The sequence below is a fragment of the Nomascus leucogenys genome, chromosome 7b (genome assembly GCF_006542625.1).
Source record: "Nomascus leucogenys isolate Asia chromosome 7b, Asia_NLE_v1, whole genome shotgun sequence".
Taxonomy (NCBI): domain Eukaryota; kingdom Metazoa; phylum Chordata; class Mammalia; order Primates; family Hylobatidae; genus Nomascus; species Nomascus leucogenys.
The window spans coordinates 3,448,334-3,473,224 of record NC_044387.1 but is presented as its reverse complement, the minus strand read 5'-3'; the positions used below and the strand labels follow the sequence as shown (position 1 = coordinate 3,473,224).

The 24,891-nt window shown below is 51.9% G+C and overlaps 1 protein-coding gene across 3 annotated transcripts in view; it reads left to right on the top strand.

Moving 5' to 3' along the window:
* The window catches only part of TBC1D22A (TBC1 domain family member 22A), a 400,970-nt gene that overhangs the window by 255,392 nt on the left and 120,687 nt on the right, over positions 1-24,891 (top strand). For all 3 annotated transcript variants that reach the window (XM_030815341.1, XM_030815343.1, XM_030815342.1), the window contains one exon: positions 13,743-13,870. In XM_030815341.1, coding sequence (XP_030671201.1) covers positions 13,743-13,870 — 128 coding nt within the window. The remainder of the gene's footprint in view (positions 1-13,742; positions 13,871-24,891) is intronic.

Sequence of the window (24,891 nt, the reverse complement as noted above, 5' to 3'; positions counted from 1 at the left end):
AATGCCAACCGAGCAGAAAACATGAAGAAAACCAGAACAAGGCACATCATAATCCAATCGCCCAAAACTACTAATATAAAGAAAACATCAGAAGTGTCCAGAGGAGAAGAGACACCCTGCATTACAGAGGTAAGCGTGACAACAGCAGTCTCATTGGAAGCATCAAGCCCGGAGACAAGGGAGCAGCCTATTTGGACTATTCAAAAACAGCAAACCAGAGAAACCCGTTAACCAGCAAAAGTATCTTTCAGAAATTGAGGTGAAATACGTGCTGTTTCAGACATATAAAAGCTAAAGGAATTCGTCACCAGGAGACCGGGATACCTGCATGAAAAGCAATAGGTAAACTTGCGGGTGGAAGGAATATGGTCCTAGATGACCCTGTGGGCCTGCACAAAGATTGAGGAGTGCTCAAAGTGGCAACTCTAGGAATGCATTGAAATGCTTTTTCTTGTTAGTGAAATATCTTCAGAAACAACCAAATGGTTAAAGCAGAAACAATAACAGTGTCCCGTGGGTTTTCTAACACACGCCGCAGTGTGGTGAAGATGGCAGGAGCTCAGGCGCCGGCAGGGAGAGGTGGAAGGACATCGTGGTGAGGCCTGGGAAGCCGGGTAACTGTATCTGGAGGGAAACTGTGGTAAGGCAAGGACACAGACCATCAGCCTTACAGTCACCACTAACATAACCAGACAGAGCTATGGCTAATAAGCTAACACAGGAGACAAAGTAGATCATATAAAATACTCAATTAATATAAAAGAAGGCCAAAAGAAGGACAAGTGGAACAAAGAACAGATGGGACAGTTGGGCCACACTAATAGTAGTATGACAGGTTCTAACTCAGCCATGTCAGTAGGTGTGTTCAATGCAAATGATCTAGGCACTTCAATTAAAAGGCAGATCTTGTCAGATTGGATTAAAATCAACACCCAACTGTGTCCTTCACACAAGGGTTCTTCGGGCTGAGGGTGGGAGAGGAGAAAGCAACTCCGAGAGAACCAAAGCTCTGCAGGGGTTCCTTTCAGGTACTAAGCTGAATATCGTTTCCATACTTTAGGGCATGGTAGCTCAAACCCATAGTCCCAGCACTTTGGGAGACTGACGCAGGAGGATTACTTGAGCCTGGGAGTTTGGGACCAGCCTGGGCAACATAGCGAAACCCCGTCTCTTAAAAAAAATTAGCTGGGCATAGTGTAGTGGCAGACGTGTGCCTGTGGGCCTAGCCACGTGGGAGGCTGAGGTGGGAGGATTGCTCGGGCCCAGGGAGTCAAGGCTGCAGTGAGCCGTGATCACGCTGCAGCCTGGGTGAAAGAGCAACACCCTGTCCCGTGTCTCAAAAGAAAAAAAAGAAAAAAGCCCACAAATACGAAGACGCAAATAGTTTAAAAGTAAAATGATGGGAAAAGATATTTCATGCTAACACCAATCTAAAGAAAACGGTAATGTCTGTATTAATGGCAAACAGAAGATTTCAGAATAGAGAATATTATCAAGTATCGAGAGGATCATTTCATATGATAGAGTGGGCTAGTTAATCAATTGGACATAATTTTAAGTGTTTATGCATCTAATAAGACTGTATCAAAATATACAGCAAAATCAGATAAAAATGCAACAAGAAATGGACAGAGACACAGTCACAGAAGGATCTCCTCTTTTCAGTAAGTGATAGAACAAGTAGAAAGTCGGGATATAAGAAGCTTGAAAACACTGTCAACAAACTTGACTTAATTGATTTTTGTGGAAAATTCCAAGAGCGTACATTCTTTTTAATTTTGCACATGGAACATTTACCAAGATAGACCATATTTTGGGGCATTAAAGTTTCAATAAATCTTAAGGGCTTCAAGAAATATGAAGTATTTCTTGTGTTCTCTGACCACAATGGAATTAAATTAGCAATCATTAGCAAGATACCTGGGAAATCCTCAAATATTTCTAAATGAATTAACACACTTTTAAGTAACCCATGGATCATAGAAGGAACAAAAGGGAAATGAGAAGGTATTTTGAAGTGAATGACAATAAAATCCAACACTTCAAAGTTTGTGGGATGCAAAAGAGCAGTACTTAGAAACGTATAGTACTTTCCTTAGAGGGAAACCTGTAGCACTAAGCAGTACTTAGAGGGCAACGTATAGTATTGAATGTGTGAGAAGAGGCTGTATTTACAGGGAAACATATAGTACTGAGTGTGTGAGAAGAGGCTGTGCTTAGAGGGAAACATACAGTACTGAGCATGAGAAGAGGCTGTGCTTAGAGGGAAACGTACAGTACTGAGCATGAGAAGAGGCTGTGCTTAGAGGGAAACGTACAGTACTGAGCATGAGAAGAGGCTGTGCTTAGAGGGAAACGTACAGTACTGAGCATGAGAAGAGGCTGTGCTTAGAGGGAAACGTACAGTACTGAGCATGAGAAGAGGCTGTGCTTAGAGGGAAACGTACAGTACTGAGCATGAGAAAGGAAAAAAAAAAGAAGAGGCTGTGCTTAGAGGGAAACATATAGTATAGAGTGTGTGGCAAGATGGCCGTGCTTAGAGGGAATCATATAGTACTGAGTGTGTGAGATGAGGCTGTGCTTAGAGGGAAATGGATAGTACTGAGTGTGTGAGAAGAGGCCATGCTTAGAGGGAATCATATAGTACTGAGTGTGTGAGAAGATGGCAGTGCTTAGAGGGAAACATATAGTGTTGTAGAGAAGTGCAGACGGGCATCCATCATGAACATAAATGTAAGGATCCTGAACAGATTTTAGTAAATCAAATCCAACAATACACATCCCGATGATGTAGGGTTTATCCTAGAATGTGAGGTTGATTTTCAGTGAATGTAATTCATTATTATGAACATATTTAAAAAGAAGAACAAACCCATAAAAATCATGTCTATATATGCAGAAAAAGCATTTGACACAATCCAATATCCACTTCCAATGAAAACTCTCAGTAAACAAGAATAGAAAGGAACTTTTGAAGCTGGATAAAGAGCATGTTCGATGTTTAAACCATAGCTGACATAATAGGAAAGGGAGGGTGTCAATGGAAAGCTTTCCCCCCAAATCAGAAACCTGGGACAGTGTTCTTCTTTCCACTTCTGCCCGGTATGTATACTGGAGATTCTGGTGGCAGAAAGACAAAAACGTACATTCATTTATTCGTACATACATACAAACGTAAGTGGCATCCAGACCAAAAAGGAAGAAGTAAAACTCTCTGCTTTTGCAGACAACATGATCATCTTTTTTGAAAGTCTGATGGCATTTACAAAAAAGCTACTAGAAAGAATAAGAGTTTAGCAAGGGTTCAGGATACAAGATCTACATACAAAAATAAATTTTGTTTTTGTATATTAAGAGTGAGAAATGAGAAATTGAAATTGAATGAGCAATACAATTTATAATAGCATAAAAATGTGAAATGTTTAGGAAAAACACTATGATAAAATATGTAATAGGCCTGCACACTGAAAACTACAAAACAATGCTGAGAGAAATTAAAGATGACCTAATCATGTTCACAGATTAGAAGACTCAAGAGTATTAAATGTCACCTCTCACCAAAGCGATCATACATTCTACTCAATTGCAATCAAGATCCCACATGCTCTTCTATAGAAATTGACAAGCTGATTTTGAAATTCGTATGGAAATACAAACTCCCTAGAATGGCTAAAACAACACAGAAAAAGATGAACAAAGTTGAAAGACTTTGTTCACTTTTTTCTTTTTTTTTTCACATTAGCTGATTTCAAGAATTATAAAGCTTCAGTAATCAAGACAGCAGGTTGTTGCCATTGAGATAGACAAAGAGATCAATGGAATAGAAGAGAGTGCCGAGAAATGAAACTGTGCATATGTGCAATTATTTCCGAAAAGGTACAAAAGAAATTCAGTGGCAAAGCATATATTTGTTATGCATATAATCGTTATATATGTGAGCAAATGAAGAAGTTCCAATTGGAAATTCACATCAGAGGAAGGAGTTTGAATTCATATTTTGTGCCATGTTAAAAAGTTACCTCAAAATGAATCAGAGACTTATGTTTCGTTTTGTTTTTTAAATTTATGGTTTTTTAACTTTTTATTTCTATAGGTTTTGGGGGAACAGGTGGTATTTGGTGACATGAGTAAGTTCTTTAGTGGTGATTGGTGAGATTTTGGTGTACCCATCTCCCGAACAGTATATACTGAACCCAGTTCGTGGTCTTTTATCCCTCACCCCCTTCCCTTTTCCCCTGAGTCCCCAAAGTCCACTGTGTCATTCTTATGCCTTTGAATCCTATGGCTTAGCCTGGTTGGGTGGGAGACTAGTCTTCTAAGTGAAGTTAACTCAGAGACCTATGTTTGAAACCTAAAGTTATAAAACTTCTGCAGGGACACACAGAGTGTCTTTGTGTGACCCTAAGCTAGGCAAGCAAGATTTCTTGGAATAATGGCCAAACCCTCAGACATTAAAGACAATTTGGACACATAAATTGGACTTTACCAAAATTAGAATCTGTTCTTCAGATGATACTATTAATATAATAAAAAGACAAGCTAAAGACTGGGCGAGGCTGCCAGAAGTGCAGGTTGCAACCGAGCCTAGGGCCAGGCCTGCCTTCTGCACTCTCCCTGTCTTGTCCAGCCCACTTCTCTTCCCTGGGCAGCTTTGAACTGCGGGTTCCCTGGCCACGGAGTGCAGTCTGGGCCCCTGGAGCTTCAGGCACCCAGGGAAGTGGCTCTGTCATCTGCATTTTTAAAGGAAGTAAATCAGATTTGTTATTGCCTTCTCATATGAAAATGACCCTGTTTTGGAGGGGTTTGCTGAGTAGCTCACGAGCACATCTGTGAAGTGAAAATGATTTAATACCTAGTTGCTTCAGTTCCATGTAGCTCTAGAAGAAGTTGTATTTTAGATTGTGTTACTGTCAAAAAAAATAGACCTCAGTACCTCTCTAGAGATGAAAAGATTGCGTGCTGTGGTGTCAGATAAACACCATTTCTTTACAACCTGCCAGGAGGTTTTATTTCATTCTGCGCTCATGTTTGCTGAGATTCTGAGAGTGAGTGGTCGCGTTCCTGTCCCTCGGTCCCTGTCCTCACGGCCCAGGAATGAATCTGGTGTGACCTCTTCCGTCTTGCCTGCCTGTGCATACTTAGCTGTGTCTTGGGTCTGACCTGTCTTCAGCCCCACCCTTGTGTTGAGTGTGTGAGAAGACAGCAGTTGTGTGGCACGACCTTGACATTAAATGAACGGTGGAGAAGTTATCTTGAGGGAATGTGTTTGCAGTTTGGCCTCTGCCTTGCAGTCTGGTTGGATCTCAGCCCTCAGGGCCATTTAGTGGTGGTGGGAGCATTCTGCTTGTCCCCAAATGTGGGACACCACCGCACGATCCTGACGCTAACGTCTCAGAGTTGGTGTCAGACTCTACGAGCTAAAGGCTCAGTCCTTAACAAGAGCACCCTCACTTCAGACGCCAGCTGCACCTCAGTGGTCCCCAGGCCACCTGCACCTCTGCCCAGCTGGCTGTAAATTCAGTGGTGTCCATGACTTGCTCAGGTTGGATTATTCATTAGAATGGCTCATGGGACTCAAGAAAGCCAGTGATTATGATTCCAGTTTTATGTACAGGTTAGGGGGACCAGCCAAATGTGGAGAATCATGGGACGAAATCTGCAAGAGTCCTGGGGATGCAAAGCTTCCATACCCCTCCCCGTGGGGCCTGGGGACACAGCGCTTCCATACCCCTCCCCATGGGGCCCGGGGACACAGCGCTTCCATACCTCTCCCCATGGGGCCCAGGGACACAGCACGTCCGTACCCCTCCCAGTGGGCAGTGGGGCCCAGGGACACAGCGCTTCCATACCCCTCCCTATGGGGCCCGGGGACACAGCGCTTCCATACCCCTCCCCATGGGGCCCAGGGACACAGCATTTCCATACCCCTCCCAGTGGGGCCAGGGCGCTAACTCTCCTGCCATAGCCATGTGTTCGCCAACAAGAAAGCCGCTCAGAGCTTGGTGACCGGGGTTGCTATTGTGGTTCATTACATAGGGCGGATGACTGAACGGGGGCCGTCTGATGAAGCTCAGTGCTGAAGCTCCCTCTTCTTCCCTCCCTTCCCTATACCCAGGCTCACCTGACTCTACAACCGGAGGCCTTAATGTGCTCTCTGGTGTCCAGCCCAGACTCGGCTGCTGCCTGAAGGAGAAGACCTGCCAGCAGCCTGGATTTTGGCCAAGGCTCCTGGCTGCCGTTCTGGGGCGGGGATGGTGGGAGCCCTGCCTGTTTGCCTGCAGGGATTCGCCAGTGAGTGTCCCGTGCCGGGAAAGTGGCGTTGTGGCTCCATGATTCTGCTGCTCTTCCTTGAGCCCCATCTCTCTCCCCTGTTCCCTTCCAGCTCAGGAACACTGTCCCATCGGAGGCCTTGGTGAGCGGCCACAGGGCTCTGTCTTGAGCCGTCAGCCCCAGACTGCTTCCCCCAGAGTGGCCTGGGCCGGGGCTGCTGCTCATCCTTGGTCTCAACCCTTCCCACCTTCTGCCCACCCTTGGCAGTGAGTGGCTCTTGGTGTTCTGGCTGGTGAGCGTGACTGGACCCTGCTTGTTGGGGACCTGGCTTTTCTAGCTGTCAGCGACATAAACCAACCCATGCAAATGAGAAAGGAGGTGGGCTCAGAGTGGGGGGCCTCTTGGTACGGAGGGGCCCTGCTCACTGTCAGTGGCTCTTGCTTTTGTTCTTTTTTATCTTTTTAACTATTGGAGAATTGAAATCTTCCCCCAGAATCAAAGCCTATTCATGGCTGTCCCAGCCAAAGCGTGATGTATTTGTGTCTGTTCTCGGCTTTGTGCGGGGGGTTGAAAGGTTTTCTTTGTCAGGTGTCTAAGTGTGAGCCGTTATGCTGCTCTTCGGGCGATAAATCTGAGTAGTGTCTGGTCCTGCATAAACAGTATGTTTTTTATGCCAAGTCAATGGGATACATGTTTTTTCCTTTTTAGCATAAATCCTGGGACACAATGTGTTTGCATAATTTATTTTTATTTTTAATCAAGAAGACAAGATGTTTCAGCAGAATTTTCGGTCTGTGGATCTGCTGTTTAAAGTGCTGAGAAAAGTGTTCAACAAATATTGTGGCTGTTTCTCCAGCTTGCCAATGTGACACATCTCTTCCTGGTGACTTTACAACAATAACACTGCCTTGCCCTGCCACATAAGGGCTTTATGAAAAAACCTTTTCAGCCTGAAATATGACAATAATTACACCTGCCTGCTCATTCATTGTATGTATACTCTTATTTCCAGTGAAATGGAAATTTCAAATTCAGAATTATTGCCAACCAAATTACCTTTATCAGTGAAAGAGCATCTGCTCGCAATTACTTATAAAATAAGAAAAATGAATCCTTTCGACATGTACATTTGCAGCTTTGATGTGTATAAACTGGAAGTAATGCCTGGAGTTTAGCAGCCCATCCTTCACCGTGCCCAGACGGGAGGAGGCTTTCCCACTGGGGTTGCACGTCCGGGGGTGTGAGGCCCTGGCTGGCCGCGCCCGCACCCTTCATGGCCTGCTGCCAGAGAAGCCACGGAATCGTGCTAAGTGACCACTTCCGTGTGAAGAAGGACACTCCCCGGTGCCTTCTGGATGGATGTCCCATGGGCTCCAGAATCAAGCCGGCTTAGCCAGGCTGTGTTGGGTGACCCAGCGGAGCGCTCGCCTTGCAGTCCCTTGCTGTGGCCACTGTGGTCTCGTGCTGTGCCTGCCATCACCTCTGGGTGGGCGTGGGTTTTACCTTTTCGCTCCTTTCAGGAGTTCAAGGTCCTATATCAGGCAGAAAGCCAGGCACTCAGGACACAGAGAGCTTGTAATTCGGGTGCAGTGCACAGCTTGGAGCCTGAAGGCTGGATTGCCTTGTCTGTTTCCTACAGGCTGCTGAGCCCCCGGCGGGCAGAAACAGGCCTTGTCTTCCCTGTAGCTTTGCTTTCAGAGGCAACCCTGGGAAGTGGAGGCCCCTGGTCAATCTTTCCTTAAGGAACCAATGAACGAGGAGCCTCTCGCCCTAGAACGGCCTTGGCTGTGTCCTTGTGAGGTTAACACTGTGTCCGGTTTTCTGGTTAGTTCCTTGTGACCGGGTGCTCTTGCAGATGTACTGGGCTTTGCCCTGAGGAGGGTGGGTGGCTCTGCCCAGGGCGCAGGTGCCCAGAGACGCAAGGGTGGGTCCATGCTCAGCTCTGGTTGTGTGGGGTCGTTTCAAGGGGACAGAGGGGGGCCAATCCTCAGGCCCATCTTGGCTCACCTGCCTCCTTGCGTGCACCTTTGGACAGGTCCCCTCACCTGCCTCACCTCACAGGTGAGGGGCCAGGGTCCCCAGGGTCAGGGTGTGAGGTGTGTGCCCCCCTTCAGGAGCTGTGCAGTGGGAGTTGGGTGCAGGTCAGCTGGCCGTTGCACTCTGGCTGGAACGGGCTCCTCTTCCTGAAGTCAGCATCCCTCAGGGAGGGGCTGAGGGCTTGGTGGCCTCTGTGCTTTCCGCCCCTAAGTCCCTGCAAGTGGGGCAGGAAGGGTTAATTTGTACTCTGTTTAGTTACCACAATGACAGGTGTTCCAGAAATCTTAATATGTGTTTACATTTTCAAGTCTGTGTCTTGCCAGTTTGTGTTGGAAAGATGTCACCTGCCTCCCAGGCCTATGGTAGAGTTGTCTGTTTCGCCAGGTGGGGACATGCCGAGCCCGGGCACAGGTAGGCTGCTGCTGCTCTAGGCAGGTCACGGACCAGCCGGTGAGCCACGGCTCCTCTTCTGCGTTTGAGTCTGCGGTGCGCACCTTCCCCAGCAGTCACCTCATCCTCATCCATGGCAGAGGCCGCCCTGGGCGCCAGGCTGCGTGGTTAACAAATGTGTGCCCCGCACACATCACATGTGTGGTGGGCCATGGCCTGCCTTGGTCCCGGTCTCTGTTTCCGGACAAAGTCCCTGCCCTCGAGGAAGTCACAGTCTAGAGGATAAGACCCTCTGGCAAGTCCCACCCACACCGGGTCCCCCAGGTGGGTCCAGGGCCTGGCCCTGTGAGTGCTTGGTTGAGAGGCCTCATCATACACTGGGCTTGGTTCTCACTGCATTCGTGCCTGGAGCGAGAGGAGAGAGGGAGTGGCTGCGAACACACACCCAAAGGGAAGAATGCCCAGGCTCTGTAGCCCTGTCTAAAGCTCGCCTGAAGCCTCCTGTGTAAAATGTGGGCACAGCACTCATGTCCTGATGATTAGCCTGTGACTGTCCCACTGCTGCCCTGGTACATTGGGGCCCTGCCCTGGCAGCATTTGGAGAACCTTCAGAGCAGTAGTGGCCAGACAGGGATGCGCAGTGTGGCCGTGTGTCCCAGGAGGCCCCAGGCTACTGACTTCAGCTCATCTCCACGGCAGAGCTTCATTCAGCCAGTGCAAGGCGGCACCCACTTGCTGCAGCCCAGATGTCCACGCAGAGCTGTGGGCTGGGAGTGGCCAGTGAAACCAGGTGCCACCTGTCAGGCCAGGCACCTGCCCTGGAGCGTTCCTTTCACACTGCCGTCCCAGGCCGCCCTGTGTGGCCCCTCCTTCCTCAGGCACTCTGTTTCAGGCAGTGATTTTCCTCCGGAGCTGTTGCTGTTGTCCTGGCTGCTCTTCCCCAAGTAGCCAACTGCTCCTTCATGGAAGCTCATTCTTCTTTTTTCTGTGCAAAAGAGCTTTGTTGAGTAAATTGGAGTCATTTTCTAAACAGCTGTTTTAAGTGTTTATCAGACTTGAATTCCACATGTCAGTGCGCTGGGGGCAGCAGAGTCTGGTAGCAGCTTGGGTGGACTTCCGCCCTCCAAGGGGCACGGGCAGAGGTCAGGCCTGGATGGTGGAGCCCCCTCAGGGCTTCGTAGAACTTTCTCTCAGTTTAGTTTTGTAGCTGCAGATTAACTTCAGGTTCGAAATGATTCTGTAAGTTGTTTGAAAAGAATGCCATGTTCTAGGGTGTGGCTGGAAAACTCCTCGCTATTGCTGTGTTGAGAAATAGAAGTAGAGGAGGAGGACGGCCAGGCTGGGAATGTGGCCGTCTTCCAGTTACCTGTTTGCTGTCTGTGTTCATTTGTTCATCACAGTCACCTGACAGACACTCATGGATGCTCAGTTGTGTGTACTGGGGGCCGGGGAAACTCAGGCGACAGAGACCTGGACCCACACCTGACCAGCTCACACCCCAGGGTGGGCAGGCACCCTGAGAACTTATGCCCCTTTCGTGATAAATGCTTCCATAGAGGTGTGTATAGAACCAAGAAGAGGGGAAGGCTCACAGTGTGGGGTGTTTCTGGAAGCATCTAGGAGTTTTGACGTCTGGGTAGCCTCGCACTGGGCAGACACAGGTGCCCTGGTGGAAGGCTGCCATGAGGGTGAGCCCGGGGCGTGGGGAAGCCTGCGTGGTGGCGTGGGTGTTGTTGGTCACCTGGTGCCACCGCAGGAGGCATGGCATTGCAGGGGAGGGCAGCGGTGAAGGCCGAGGAGGGAGTGGGGGTCTGGTGCCTTTCTTAGGCACTCTAACTTCATTCTGGGGGCCAGTGTCTCTTCATCTGTGGGCCATTTGTGGGGAGAATGGCTCCACTCTCATCTGTGGGCCATTTGTGAGACACCTCCTGGCACCCCCTTTGGTCTCTCTGTCCCCCGAGGGATGAGCAGCCGTGAGATCAAATTCTACGCAGGCTGCGGCCTCAGGGGCCCCCCGGCAGCACCATTTTGTTCTCTCCACTTGCCACGCTGCCCTTTACTTATAAGAGACTGTGGGAACCATTTCTTGGTAGTGAAATTAGTTTTATTTTAAAAATCAACGTCTTTAATAAAGCGCCAGTGGATTAGAAGGAAGCTGCTAAGTGAACAACGCGCCGGCGCTGCCTCCGGACCTGCACTGCAGCCCTCCCCTCCCTCGGCGTGGAGCTCCTGGAGCGGGTGTCCTGCTTGAGCCACTGGGACCTGTCCTTCCTGTCTCTGTGGGCCTGTGTGGTGCCGCGTCCTTGTGTGACCTGCCCTCTGAGGCGTTCCCAGTGCAGAGATGTCACTGGCACGTCAGCGTCTCCTCGAGGGTCTCCGACGTCCCACCTGGAAGAGCCTGATGGAGAGAGTCGAGATGAGAATCTGTATTTAACAGCTCCCGTGGCGATGAGGATGAAGAGGAGGGGGAGGACGAAGATGAAGACACGATGTTGTCCAGCCCCGTTTGGGAATCCCTGAGGTCACTGCCAAGCCCACTGCACGCTGGCGTCAGGCTCTCCTTGCCCCGCAAGCGGGCCCGTGCGTTCCCTGTCCCCCGGCTGTCTCTGGGCCTGGCTCCTCAAACATTTCTAGGCCAACACTTTTCAGAAGTGCTGCAAGGCAGGGGAGGCAATCCCTGGCCTACGTGCCGGGGACTTGGGACAATGGAGCTCGAACAGGCCCAGTGCAAAGATGAAATTTCATTGAAATCGCAGTTTTATCCTAACAACTCATGACGATAATTGACTTTATGGCATATTATGCATTGATTTTGGTTTTAATACACAAATAACATTTTCAGTCGCTCAGAGTAAACTGTCCTTGCTGCTCGCGTGTGACCCTCTGTGCTTGCAACCGACTCTGGCACTGATGCATCAGGCTTGCTGAGTCATGAGGCACCAGCATTCCCAGCCACTCATCCACCCGAATGTTCTACCTCTGAAGCTCTCATGGGGGCAGGGGAGACAGGTGGGCTTGCTAATGAAGAAGTGTGGGCATCAGTGGCCATGTGTGTGGCGTGTGCCAGACCTCTTCATAAAGCAAAAAGCTGACCAACCCCCTGCTGTAGCAACTGAGTATCTGAAGTGAACAGATGCCATCTGGAGGAGCCACCCTGCAGGCTGCTCTGCTGCCGGGGACCCCCACCCCCACCTGCCTCTGGGGCCTGCCTGGCCTGCTTGTACCTGTTCTCTGCAGGCCTGGAGCCCTTGGTGCTCAAGTTGGTTACTGCAGAGGCAGTGCACGGTGGTGGGTGTGTGGGTGCCTCTGGGTCCAGGCAGCCTCCTGGAGGGCATTCCTGTGGGTCGTGGGCAAGGCCGTCCAGCCTCCCTGGTGACTTCCTCCCAAGCTGGCCCCTGGGGCTCAGAGGGGAGCCTTTGCTGTTCTGCTCCCCCTAGTTCTGCAGTTTCCACAATTAATTATTCACTGTCGTGTTGGAATGGAGCATGTATTGCTGCATCTACCCCACAGTGTGAACCAGGGCCTCATCCTGCAGGTGTCCCCTCGCACCCAGCCCTACAGGAGCCCCGCCCCAGCATGTTTGCTCTGGTCAGCTGAGGACAGCAGTGGTTTAGGGGAGGAGGGCGACAGTGAGGGCAGAGACAGCGAAGGGACCACCTCCCGCCACAGCAGGGTCCTATCATGGGACCAGAGCTGCCCATGCTTTTCCAGGGCCAGCTTAGTGGAGCCTGCTTGGAAGCCAGCCCCTGTCCTTAGATGAGGGCAGCTCCCGGTCCCGCGGCCATGAAGTCCAGGCCGGCACTCGCATGTCCTGGCAGAGCTCCTGGTCCGTCAGGTGGAGGGCATTGCAGGATGGACCCTCCTGTTCCGCTTCCCCCTGCTTCTCGCTTGTTGCTGAAATATTGCAAGTTACCAGGGACTTGAGTAAAACAAACCAGTAAACAGAACACTAGCTTTTCTCTGGTATTTGTTTATTTGCCATTTCTAGAACTTTCTTTGAGGGAATGGAGATCCCTGTGAAGTGTTTCAGAGTCACTTCTCAGGGCAAGCCAGGGTTAGGTAAGCGTGGAGAGAAGGGAGGTGTAACTTGGAAGCAGGGTAAGGAAGTGAGCTTCAGAAAGAAGGCTCTCAGCAGCCCTCAGGTGCACCCGCGTTTTAAAAACCAAGGATCCACTATCCGGCTCAATTGGGCAATAATTAGTAATGATTATTTGTTTTTATAAAACCACCCATTCTTCTAGGCCCTTTAGCGTAGGACCTCATGGGCAGAATGTTGGAAAGAGGAGCATAGGCACCATGATCGCTGGGATTTTGCCTCCAGGAGTGACACCGCCAGGACTCGGCAGGGGGTGAGGCAGGGAGCACAGGGTCTGAGCTGAGGCTGCAAAGCTGCTGCCCACCACAGCTTGATGAGAGGGGAGCTCATGTGGCTGGTGTGAGTGTGTGCTTCTGGGAGTGACGCTTGGTAAAGCCTGGCTCTTTCCAGAGGCCCAGCTGTCTTTGGGGTGTCCCCATCCTGGAATCGAGGGGTGTCCTCCACCTGGCCTGCAGGCCTTCTGTCCCACTTGCCCGCTCAACAGTTGGGTCCAGGTATAGGTGGAGCGTTCCCTGGACAAGATTGGGCCCCTCCTGAGGAGGTGGCAAGCTCATCTCCTCTCTCTGAGCCCCTCCTGGGACACCAGTGCGGGTCTGTGGAGCTTCTGTGGGGCGGGGAAAGAGCGCCTGTCTGTGGAGCCCCACGGTGTGGGTGTCGACTCAAGCCCCCCATCTTCCTAGGTGTTAGGGTGTGAAGCGCCCAAACATGGCCGTGATTATAATCATCACATCAGCAGCGCCACCATCTTTCGCTTTGTTGTAGGAAGGGAGAGCTGTAGTCTCTCGTTAATAGAATCAGTTCTTTGCTCCTTAGGGGTTGTTACTTGGGATTCCCTGTTGGAGTGGGGTTCTGAGGCGGGTGCAGGGCCTTGGGGGCACAAGTGACCTGGCTGCCAGTGCCTCCAGAGGGCTCCCCTGACAGCCTTGGGGCCTGTGTTTGTTTTGTGCAGAGCAAGTGCACCGGCACCTGGACCAACACGAAGTGAGATACCTGCAGTTTGCCTTCCGCTGGATGAACAACCTGCTGATGAGGGAGGTGCCCCTGCGTTGCACCATCCGCCTGTGGGACACCTACCAGGTGAGCTCTCCTTCGTGCCCTCCACCATGGGGGTGCCAGGAGCCCGGGCCGTTTCCTGTCACCTTGTGCCCTGGGCCTGTGTGCTGCATTCGATTTTGCCTTCAGAGCACTCTCTCCATTGAAATGCGGTCTTTAAAAAGTATACTCCTGGCCGGGCGCCGTGGCTCATGCCTGTAATCCCAGCATTTTGGGAGGCCGAGGTGGGTGGATTGCCTGAGCTCAGGAGTTCGAGACCAATCATGGGCAACATGGCGAAACCCTGTCTCTACTAAAAACACAAAAAATTAGCCAAGTGTGGTGGCACACACCTGTATTCTTAGCTACTCAGAGGCTGAGGCATGAGAATTGCTTGAACCCGGGAGGCGGAGGGTGCAGGGACCCAAGCTTGCACCACTGCACTCCAGCCTGGGCAGCAGAGCGAGACTCCGTCTCAAAAAATAAATAAATAAAAATAAAAGAGTATACTACTGGCATGCTTTTTATCTGAGGAGATGTAAAACAGGGAAAAGAACTTCAGGCCGTTCTCTTTGTGGCTGCGTTTCATTCTGCCTGCGTGGTGACAGCAGCCTTGAGCTCGCTGGGAAGTTACATTCTGAGCAGTGTGCTAGGAGGATGCGAGGGATGCCGGTGACTGCTGTGAGTTTGAGCTACTTCTGCCAAAAAACTCACGCTCGGGACTCACACCTTGTCTATATTTTGAGTTACGTATAATAAAGATTTTTTTTAAAAATCACAGATTCAGTGTGGTATGAAATTTTCTGCTCTTCACCAATTCTGATGAAATTCAATTCTTCAGGAGGTTGAGTTTTCTGGAACACGCAACCTCTGTTCCCTTGAGTGTCCCATCACTTATTCTAGCAGCTTTTCATTTTGTTCGCGATGTTTGCTGAAGCGGAGGCGGTGCTGTGGGGGGGTTTATGCGCCAGCCTTTCATCATCAGTTTCAAATAGCAGGCACCATTATGTGGGATTAGGAATCAAATCTCTACAGAGTACTAAAGAAAGAAGCGTATGGCTGGTTTTCATCCCGACACCTCAAGAGCCAGGCTTTCTACCACAGTGAGCACAGCCCTTCATGGGCTGCGTGTTCGGGATTTGCAGGGGGGCAGCTGCCGTTGGAGGCTGATGCTGGGGGACGGGTGTTTCTGGAAAGGGGAGCTCTAGGCAGGAGGCTTTTTCTAAGGCCGCATAGGTCCCAGGCACTGCGTTGGGTCCCAACATTGGTGCCTTGCCCGTGGAAGTGGGGAAGGCTGGACGTCCCAGAGCAGCTAGGGAGGGCCTGGGGGTCTTTCTGACCAGCTGCTCCTCATAGGGCCTCAGGCTGCATGCATTCTTCCCACAGGACAGGGTGCCTGCTGGGCCTCCATGCTCTCCAGTCTCTTATTCTGAGCCTGTTTTCGTGTGAGTCATCTAGAATGATGCCCCAAAGCATTGTTCCTGACACCGGTTGCTGGTCAGTGTGCCCCTTGGTGGGTGTGAGTGTTTCGTGGCTCTGAAGTCCTGTATTCTGACTTTGCTTTTCCTTTGTGCCGCTTGTCTGGTCTAATGATCTCACTACGGAAATTATCACCAGTCAGCAGACTGTTGTTCGTGTCCGTGACTTGGGTTTTGCTCTTCGAAGTGTTTGGCAGCTACAGAATTTCTGGCCAGCAGCATTTGCTGGGACATAAAGCCTTACCTTGGGCTGTTTGGTTAAAGTAGCTGTCAGTCTAGTGCTGTTGATCGGCTCTCTGTAATATGACAGGAAACAAAACTTAATGTCCTGTAAATTGCGAATGCACTCCATTTTTGTGATTGGTTAGGCTGCCTGAGACCCAGACCTCCCTCATTAAACACAGAGTTCCTTGTGATACTGTCCCCATTACGAATAAATTAGGTGTTAAGTCAATCGCATTTTTGAGGAGCCAGAAAATGGATCGGCTTGCCCATGGTTCTGCACCACCTCCCTAAAACTCCTAATAGGTACTAAACTTTAAGCACAATTGTGGCATCTTTATTGAGTTAATTTTCTTGAAATTAAATTTTGTCATGAATTGACTCATTTGTACCAGGGACTCATTCTTGAACTGCCAGTACCCTGGTTATAAACCTCTTCATATCTTAAGAATCGGGGGTATTTCTATTTTACAGGGCCAAGTAACCATGAAATTGTATTGCATCTTTTGGCAATGAAAATACATAGTAATCATAGGAAAGCAATCGGGTGATTATTCTCCCCTAAACTGGGGTGTTTATTAGCTGAGCCATTACAGGTTTTAGTTACTCTTTAACCCCTTACAAGGGAGCTTAAAATCCCCTTGGGACACGTGTCAGTAAAAGGTTGTTTATAAGCACCTACACCATCCCAGGCCCTGAACTAGATAGTACATAAAAATGAATGAGGGGCATTGTCATGAGGGTGACAAAAGGCTTGGAAGAGGAGCCAATGATGCAGAGATAGCCCAGATGGAAGAGAATGGCCCTGCTCCCCCAAGGGTCGTGTGCTCCCTCATGGATGCGTGCGTCTCAAAAAAAAAAAAAGAAATACCTGGGGCTGGGTCATTTGTAAAGAAAAGAGGTTTAATTGGCACATGGTTCCAAAGAGGCTGTAGAGGAGGTAGGGTGCTGGCATCTGCTCGGCTTCTGAGGAGGCCTCAGGAAACTTACAATCATGGCAGAAGGTGAAGAGGAAGCAGGCGTGTCTTCCATGGCTGGAGCAGGAGCAAGGCGTGGGGGAGGTGCCACAGACTTTTTTTTTTTTTTTTGGGGGGGCCCACCCAGGCTGGGGTGCAGTGGTGCAATCTCGGCTCACTGCAAGCTCTGCCTCCCGGGTTCACGCCATTCTCCTGCCTCAGCCTCCCGAGTAGCTGGGACTACAGGTGCCTGCCACCACGCCCGGCTAATTTTTTTGTATTTTTAGTAGAGACGAGGTTTCACCGTGTTAGCCAGGATGGTCTCGATCTCCTGACCTTGTGATCCACCTGCCTCGGCCTCCCAAAGTGCTGGGATTACAGGCGTGAGCCACCACGCCCGGTTGGTGCCCAGACTTTTAAACAACCTGATCTCAGGAGAGCAGCTCACTCACAAGCATGAGAATGGCGTGGAGAAGGGTGGTGGTAAACCCCTCAGGAGAGTCAGACCTCCTGATCTCATCACCACCTCCAACATTGGGGATTACAATTTGACATGAGATTTGGTGGGGACACAGATCCAAACCCTGTGTCAGCAGTGGTCATCGATGGCTGAGAGCAGGTGCATGGGGGTGAATTCAGCCAGGATGAGGGGGTCGTCGAGCAAGTGGGGTCAAAGGGCATGGGTAAGTCTGAGAAGTGTGGCTCTGATGGGGAGAGGGAAGCTCGGATGGGGGTGGGTGAAACCTGGGGAGGGCGATCCCACAGTGGGTGATCCCTGGGTGCGTGAGGCTGCTGGGGAGGTGAGGATGCAGGGCGGCGGCTGACTTGATGGGGGGGTCCTGTGCGAGGTTACCCCATGCGGGGCATGACTCAGCAGCAGAAGAGCAGCTGGGGTAGGCCGTGGAATGAAAAAGAACAACAGGTTCTGACAGGACATGCAAAGCCAGGTTCTTTTCTCTAAATCCCAGTGACTTCTTCCTCTTGGAGAATATTCAGGGCTCTGAGTACGGTGAGTGAGCAGCAGCGAAGCCGGCCTCCTGGGCCTGGGAGTTTCCATTTCCAGTTTGGTGAAGGCCACCTCTCGTTGGAGACCCTCAGCTGCCTTCAGGGCCGCGGGTACACCTGAAACAGTTACTTACGCTGCTTTAGAATGGCTCCTCACACACATCCTGTGCAGGTGGGGAGGGGACTCCCCAGTGAACGGGCGAACATCACACTTTACGTTTCCTATCCCCTAGTGATTTGATGCTTTTTTCCTAAGAAAAGGAAACATTTATTTTTGCCAGGTGAGTATTGCAAGATGACTTCATTTGGCTTAAGGCATTTATTAAATTCCTTTCTAGTGATATCCAAAAGGCCACTTGAATTTTAATCGTTGCACTTCTACCACCCATATCCCAAAGTGTATCTTTAATCATCACTGCCCGCGCTCCTCACGCAGGGCTGGCTGTAAATTGCAGGGGATGAAAGATGGTGCTTGTCTTCCTGGGATTCAGATCTGGTCATTCCTCTACCATTTGCCTCCTCTCCTGAGGGTCAGAGCTGCCTCACACCACACTCAGGGTGGACTCCTGCTGAGGGCGTGTCCTCCCACTTCACGCCCAAGGGCAGGTGCTGTGGAGGGACTGGAGTGTGAGAATCTGTGGCCAGGACACTTTTTTTTTTTTTTGAGACGGAGTCTCGCTCTGTCACCCAGGCTGGAGTGCTGTGGCGCAATCTCGGCTCACTGCAAGCTCCGCCTCCCGGGTTCACGCCATTCTCCTGCCTCAGCCTCTCCGAGTAGCTGGGACATTTTTTGTATTTTTAGTAGAGACGAGGTTTCACCGTGGTCACGATCTCCTGACCTCGTGATCCGCCCGCCTCGGCCTCCCAAAGTGCTGGGATTACAAGCATGAGCCACTGCGCCCGGCCGGCCAGGACACTTTTCTACATGGAGGCTCTGAATTGCCTACTGGTCACCAAACAGATCTGGGTCAACCTTTAAGAAAAAAGTTTGAGTATTTCACGGAAGCCCTGGTGGGTCCATGTTCTCTGCGGCGTCCTGGGCTTGGATGGAGGGCGTTTCTGCCCTAGTTCATTGCTTACCTGTGCATCCTTGGGGGAGCCGAGTTCCCAGTCCTCGCCTCGAGGGGCTGCTGCTAGGACTGAGGAAGGTTTTTCGAGTGAGGATTGGCAGACGTTTTCTGTAAAGGGCTAGATAGTAAATATTTTCAGGCTTGCGGGCCATATGGACTTTTTCACAACTTCTCTGCTGTTGTAGCACAGAAGCAGCCACAGACGTGGACAGTGGGCGTGGCCATGTCCCCGTGAGACTTGCCTACCGAGGCACCAGCGAGCCGTGGTTTCCTCGCCCGCCCTAACCTATAGCAAGTGCCTGGCCCTGCACCAAGCACAGAGTAGGCATCAGGCAAGATTGTCTCCCCACAGCCCTTGTCCACTGTGGTGCTGTTCACATTCTGGGCTTTATTGCCAGGCAGTCATTGTTCTCCAGTTTTTATAGAAGGTGGAACTGGGAGTCTAGGAGCATAAGCACCTTGCCCAGGACCCCTTCCCTTTCATACTGTGTCACAGTGGCTTATATTTCTACCCCGCATGAGGCACTTTGGGCTCCAGGGCCCTGCTGAGGCACCATGTGAATGGGTTCCAGTCTCTCGGTTACCAGGCTGTGCATGGCTGGAGCAGAGGCCAGGAGCCAGGGCTGCCACTGCTCGTCCACATCTCTGTCCTGGCCAGAGCCCCCATCAGTGCGCTGTGGCAGTGGGGGCACCATGGCTCCCAGTCTGTGGAATTGGTACCTTGCCAGCCTGTATGAGAGGGAGAGAGAGAGAGAGAGAGAGAGGGAGAGAGAGAATATGAATGAATGAGAATGAAGATGATGTGGGGACATTGGGACTCAGCGTCGCAGCCTTCTGATTTCTATGCAGGAGGAGCTATCTGATTGTGTTCCTTCTGTGCCCTGTGGGTCTGGCAGTCTGGCAGTGCCACTTCTGAGATACAGCCCCACATTCCAGGACACCAGTCGTGCCAGCCAGAGGCATGGGGCAGAGGTCAGGGCCAGAGCCTCCAAGCGTGTTGAATGCCAACTGCCTAATGGGACCCCCACCTGTCCACTGCTGAGAGGGGCCACACAGACTCCTGCAGGTCTTGAGGCACATCTCCTAGAGGTAGCTTTGATCAAGAAGCAGCCTGTTCTGCTGCCGCTGGTGCATCGTCATGGCACCTGATCCTTGTTCAGTATCTTAGGTGAAATGTCTTCATTTTATTTTCTTCAGCATGGCCAGTGCAAGCCTCGCCATCCCTGGGGAGGGTGCGTCAGAAGGTCGCTGGAGGTGGGGCCTGCACTTCGTAGATGTCCCTGATATCTCTCAGGACAGAGCTTGATCCTGGGCACCTTGGGCCCCGAATCACTCAGCCCACGTGCAGTTATCAGCGCCTGCTCCGGGTCGGGCCCTGTTCTCGGCACTCAGGCACAGCAACGGGAAAGCTGGGCCTGCCGTTACGGGCTCTTTTCCCAGAGAGGGATCCTGACAGCAAACCAGCAGCATCTCTCAGGCACCTTTCAGGTGATGAGGCCGCATGGTGGGAGGCCACGAGAGCTGGCCCCCAGGCAGGGTGGCCATGGCAGGGGGTCCTGAATTGAGATCTGTGCTGCATGATGGGGCCACAGGTTCTAGTAGGAGGATTCTGGCCTCGAGTGCCTGGGCCAGGACAGAGCAGGGGAAGGGTGTGGGGAGCAGCACGCGGGCCGTGGCGATGGGCCCGAGGTCGGGGCCAGGATGCGGCTGCCCCCAGGCTTGCTGGAGAGGCTCAGCACACCTGCAGTGCTCCAGGTGAGAGACATAGTGTGGTCAGGAAAAGCTGTTGTGGGGACTGAGCGAGTGAGGGCCCTATCTAAGGCAGCTGCCACTGCCACCTGCAATTTCACAGCCCAACCGGTGGCCAACAGTCAGCAAGAATGCGATACAGGTGCCCAGGTGTGCTGAGGACATAGGGAAGATGAGGTGTGTTCATCTTCCCAGGGGAGGAGGAGGCTTCCTGGGGAGACATGTGAGCAGGGTCTGGGGGCTGAGTTGCAATTGAACAGAAGGAAGGTGGAAGGGTGCAAAGAGGGTCCCTCCATAGGGCACAGAGCAGGTGTCCAGGAAATGAGTGAGAGGTGGGTTGCACCAAGGAAGAGCATTCCAAGGCTCTGAGGGCAGGGGGGTGCAGCGTGCTCTATGTGAGGTGCAGTTGAGTGTGGCTGCGCTAGAGTATTTGGATGCCAGGGCAGGTCCGAGGCTGCCAGACTCAGGTGGGGCCATGTGGGAGGCTCTGTGTGCCTTGCTCAGACGTTGCATTTTATCTGGGGCAGGTACTGGGGAGGAGCCTGTCTGAGCAGGGCAGGGCTCCACCTTTTATCATCGGTCCTCATAGCAGCCCAGGCCGCTGGGTACTGGGGTGGAAGGGCATCGCTGAGGCCGTGCTGCCTGGCACTCAGCCCACCCACTTTCCATCAGGGCAGAGTAGGGGGCCGATTGCTGTGTCTGTCTCAGGCCCTGCCCTTCCCTGCACCCTTCTGCTCTGTGCCTCTGTCCGGTGCCGTGCTATCCTGAGAGCCTCCCTCTGGCCCCTGTTGCTAGGGATTTATGCTGGATGTAAACGATTTACTGGCTGGCCACTCACTTCCTCCACCATCTGGGTGTCCTCAGCCCTGTGTTTCCCCAGGAGTCCTTTGGACCTGCTGTCCCACCTCCTTTGAAAGGCTGCCTCGGGTCTCCACTTGCCCTTGCCAAGCCTGGGTGAGGGTGGACAGCGTGCTCCAAGTACCGCACCTGCTGGGTCCTCTGCCTCGTGTGCCAGGCGACAGCCCTTGAATGTCCCAGGTGCCACAGCATGGATTCTGTGGGTCAGATGCAGTGAAACTGATGATCGGGTTAACCTAATGAAGCTGAAGAAGCTGGTCTCCGTACATCGTACTTTCTCATGAGCCCATTAAGATTTGAGGTAGTAAGCTTTCCATGCCTGCCCGCCCACAGGAAGTAGGCATAGATCACTGTCAGCTGGGGAGGGATTTCGAAATGAGACTATTCAGCAGGACGTGGCTTGCTGCTGCTGCTTTGCAGGGAGGAGCTGGAAGAGGGGTGTATCTATTCCTTCAGAGTGGCAGTGAAGTCAGTGTCCTGGGGATTTAGAGCTGTATTTAAAGACATGTCTGGAAAGTCCTTAGCGACTTTAAGCTTGCTTTTCTTCATGTTATCAGTCACGTTGCTCTTTATTGGGGCTCGAGAGCTCTGCAGGAGACGGTTTCTTCCCGCTGCAGGCCTGGTGTGCTCCAGCACCTTTGGACAGGCGTGTGAAGGCCCTGAGGTCTGGTCTGGGTGCCTCCAGGAAAGAATGACTCTCCAGGTGGGCACTCGGGACCCCTGTCAGCCTCCACGGTCCTTCACATGGGACGGTCTCTCCTCTCTTTGTGGACAAAATGCAGAGTTGTGCCTGGAGCAAGGAAAGTGATTTGTATAATGTTTTGGGCCCTGACTTGTGCATTTATGATAGATGAGATCTTTGTTCTTTCCGAAAAGTTACGTGATGAGGATTGTGAACCGTGGCTGCGTGGCACCCGGCTGCACATGCGGCTCTGTGTCCACGGTCCCTCGGACTCTGCGGGAAAGCGTGATGCAGAGCCACGGTCATGGCTGCACTCCTCCACGATTTGGAAGTCCCATTAATGCGACTTCTTTCTGTGAAGTCAACCTGGGCCTCCTCACTCTGCAGACGTCCAGCTCCCTCCCGGAAGCGGTCACGCAGAGGTGGCAGGCGGCACCGTCGTAATCGATAGTGGGTGACCGCTCTGAATAAATTTCCTTGTACTTGCTCCAAAGTAGACAAGAGTCCTTAGCCAGCTCCAGAGTTTGAATTGAATGGTGATGACATTTCTTAAGGAGAGATTAAAGAGTTCTTTTTTAATAGTGCAAACATGCAGCAAAACGGGCTCTGTTGTTAGCGGGTTAGCGTTTTGATGACTTTTCTCCCATTGTGTTCGTTTCTTGCTCACGAGTCCCTTACTGAGGTCCCACTGTGTGCTACGCCTTGAACCAGAACAGTCAGTAAAAAAGAAACTGCCCACCCTGTGGGGGACCTGCTGTGACCTCCAACCACAGCAACCTGTGAGCGGACCAGTTACTGCTGTTCACCCAGGAAGCTGCTGCTCTGCGGATTGGTGGGGGCTTGGTTTTGGTCCCAGAGTCCATGCTCCTTCTGGCGGTGCAGCTTTGTCTCCACGTCCTCCCCACACCTGGCACTGCACCCCCACAGCACCCCCAGCATCTGATTTTCGGAGGCGAGTGAAGAAAGCAGCAGGTCTTAGTGGGGATGGCCCTGGGTGGGGGTGGAGGTGGAGGTGAGAAGACCCCGGCCAAGGAGGTTCCCGGCCGTGGGCCCTGGTGATGGGGAGACAGGTCCAGGGTCCGTCATATGGACTCGTTGATGCTCCCTGGGCCTCTGGATGATGTGAGGTGTGGTCTACCTGTGGGTGTCTGTGTGTGTGGGTGTCTGTGTGTGTGGGTACGCAAGGCCTTGCCCCCCAAGGAAGGTGTCCAAGTCCAAGTACCTTACAGGATGCCGGGAGGGCCCCCGAGTGGGACGGTGGACTGTTTCTGACAGGTCACGTCTCGGTAGCGGAGTGGTCCCTGCACCCCACTGTGCAGGCTTCCCTCTGAGATGTGCTGCTTTGCCCTCGTGGGGGCATCTGTAGGTCCTGCCGCTTCCCTAGAGGAGAGCCACGGGCTTGTGGGTCCCTGGCAGTCTAGGAATGCTTTGGGCCCCATAGTCGCTGAACTTCCCTTAGCGACTCGTCGGGATTTGTGCTGGGGGAGCGCCCAGGGACACCCGTTGAGTGAGGGTGTGGTAGAGGCCAGCTGGGGAGGGTTGCTCGCACCTGGCCTTGTGAAGGTGTGGCCGCGGGAGGGAAGCCAGGGACACAGTGCCACTCACATTTGAGAGCTGGGCCCTGGCATGGGTCTTTGTGGGACTGGGATCTGTGAGTAGAAAGAATAGGGCTGAACACGAAACACACCTTACTGCCAGAGCTGCTGCTGTGATGGCGCGTGGAGCCCCTGAACCAGTGCCTCCTCCCCGCACTTGTCCAGGTTTTAACTGAAGAGGAGCCGGAGAGCCGTTGATGTCTGAGTTCATCATCTCCAGGGGCCCCTCTATCCCAGAGCCCTGGATCCCTCCAGATCCCAGACCAAGGCTGCGGGAACAGCAGTATGCCGGGTGCAGGGTCTGTGCAGGCAGCCTGGGAGCTTGTTCCCCAGGAGTGTAAGAAAGGCTGGCGGGTCTGCCCCACTCCAGGCCCCAAAGAGTGTACTTTCTATGGGGCATTTTTGCTAAGCTTAGAGATGATGTATTCATTAATATTTTATCTGCCGTGTGACCTTAAGCAACTTGTCTAACTGCTTTAGACCTCTTGTGGGACGAAGCCCCAGAGGAGGGCTTGGTTTCATTTGCTGTGAGGATTTGTGTTTCTCCTGATCTTAGCTTGTTCTTAGTGTGAGGGTGTGGCGGAGGAGGGCTCGGGGACCTTCCCTGCCTGCATGGAGCAATTCTGTGATATACCAAGGCCAGCCCTACCCTCTCGCTAGAAATGCATGGCCTGGGAAGATTTCTGACAAGATTTGGAAGAAAGGAATACACAAAGCCTATTAATGAAGGCTGCATATTAAATACGAATCATACATTTTTAAGAAAATTATTGAATTGTATCTTTGTGGCCTGTGATTGAAATCATAGTCCTAAAGAGTTGAGTAGATCACCTGCACAGGGCAGAGTGCTGGGCGCTGAAGGAGAGGGGCACAGAGGAGAAGTTCTTGCCTTCAAGGCACCAAACCCTCAGCACAGCTGGTTGTTGGGAATAGATGGACACAGCCCCGAGCTGCGCAGCGAAGGAGATGACCCAGAGAGGTTCAGTCCTGGGGCTGTCAGGAAGCACCGGCTGTCCCAACCCCGGGCAAGCAGCTGGGGCCTACTGCCCCAGGTTGGCCCAGCTGCTGGGCAAACCAGCAGGTTGGAGCCACCAGTGATGGTGACCAAGAGGTCAGGCCTGCAGTTTGATGGGACTTTGAGAATGAACACTCAGTTGACCTCATCTTTGGTGGTGGAAAAAGCTTGCCCCATCCTGTGTGCAGGATTCAGAGCTGGAGTCTTTCAGAGCCTGTCGGGTGCCCTGGCGAGGCCTTGAGGCTGTGCGTTCTCCAGGCTCCTGCCGTCTGCCCCTACTCCTTGCTTTTGCTCGAGCTTTGCCCTGTTTTCTGCTGCAGACTCTGCTCCCGTCTCTTTGTGGAGTTGTCCACGGGACTTCTGCAAAGCGCAGAGTTGACCCCAGCCTGGAAGCTAAGGGCAGCCACTCAGTCTTTCCCCAGACCATGTGCCTGGG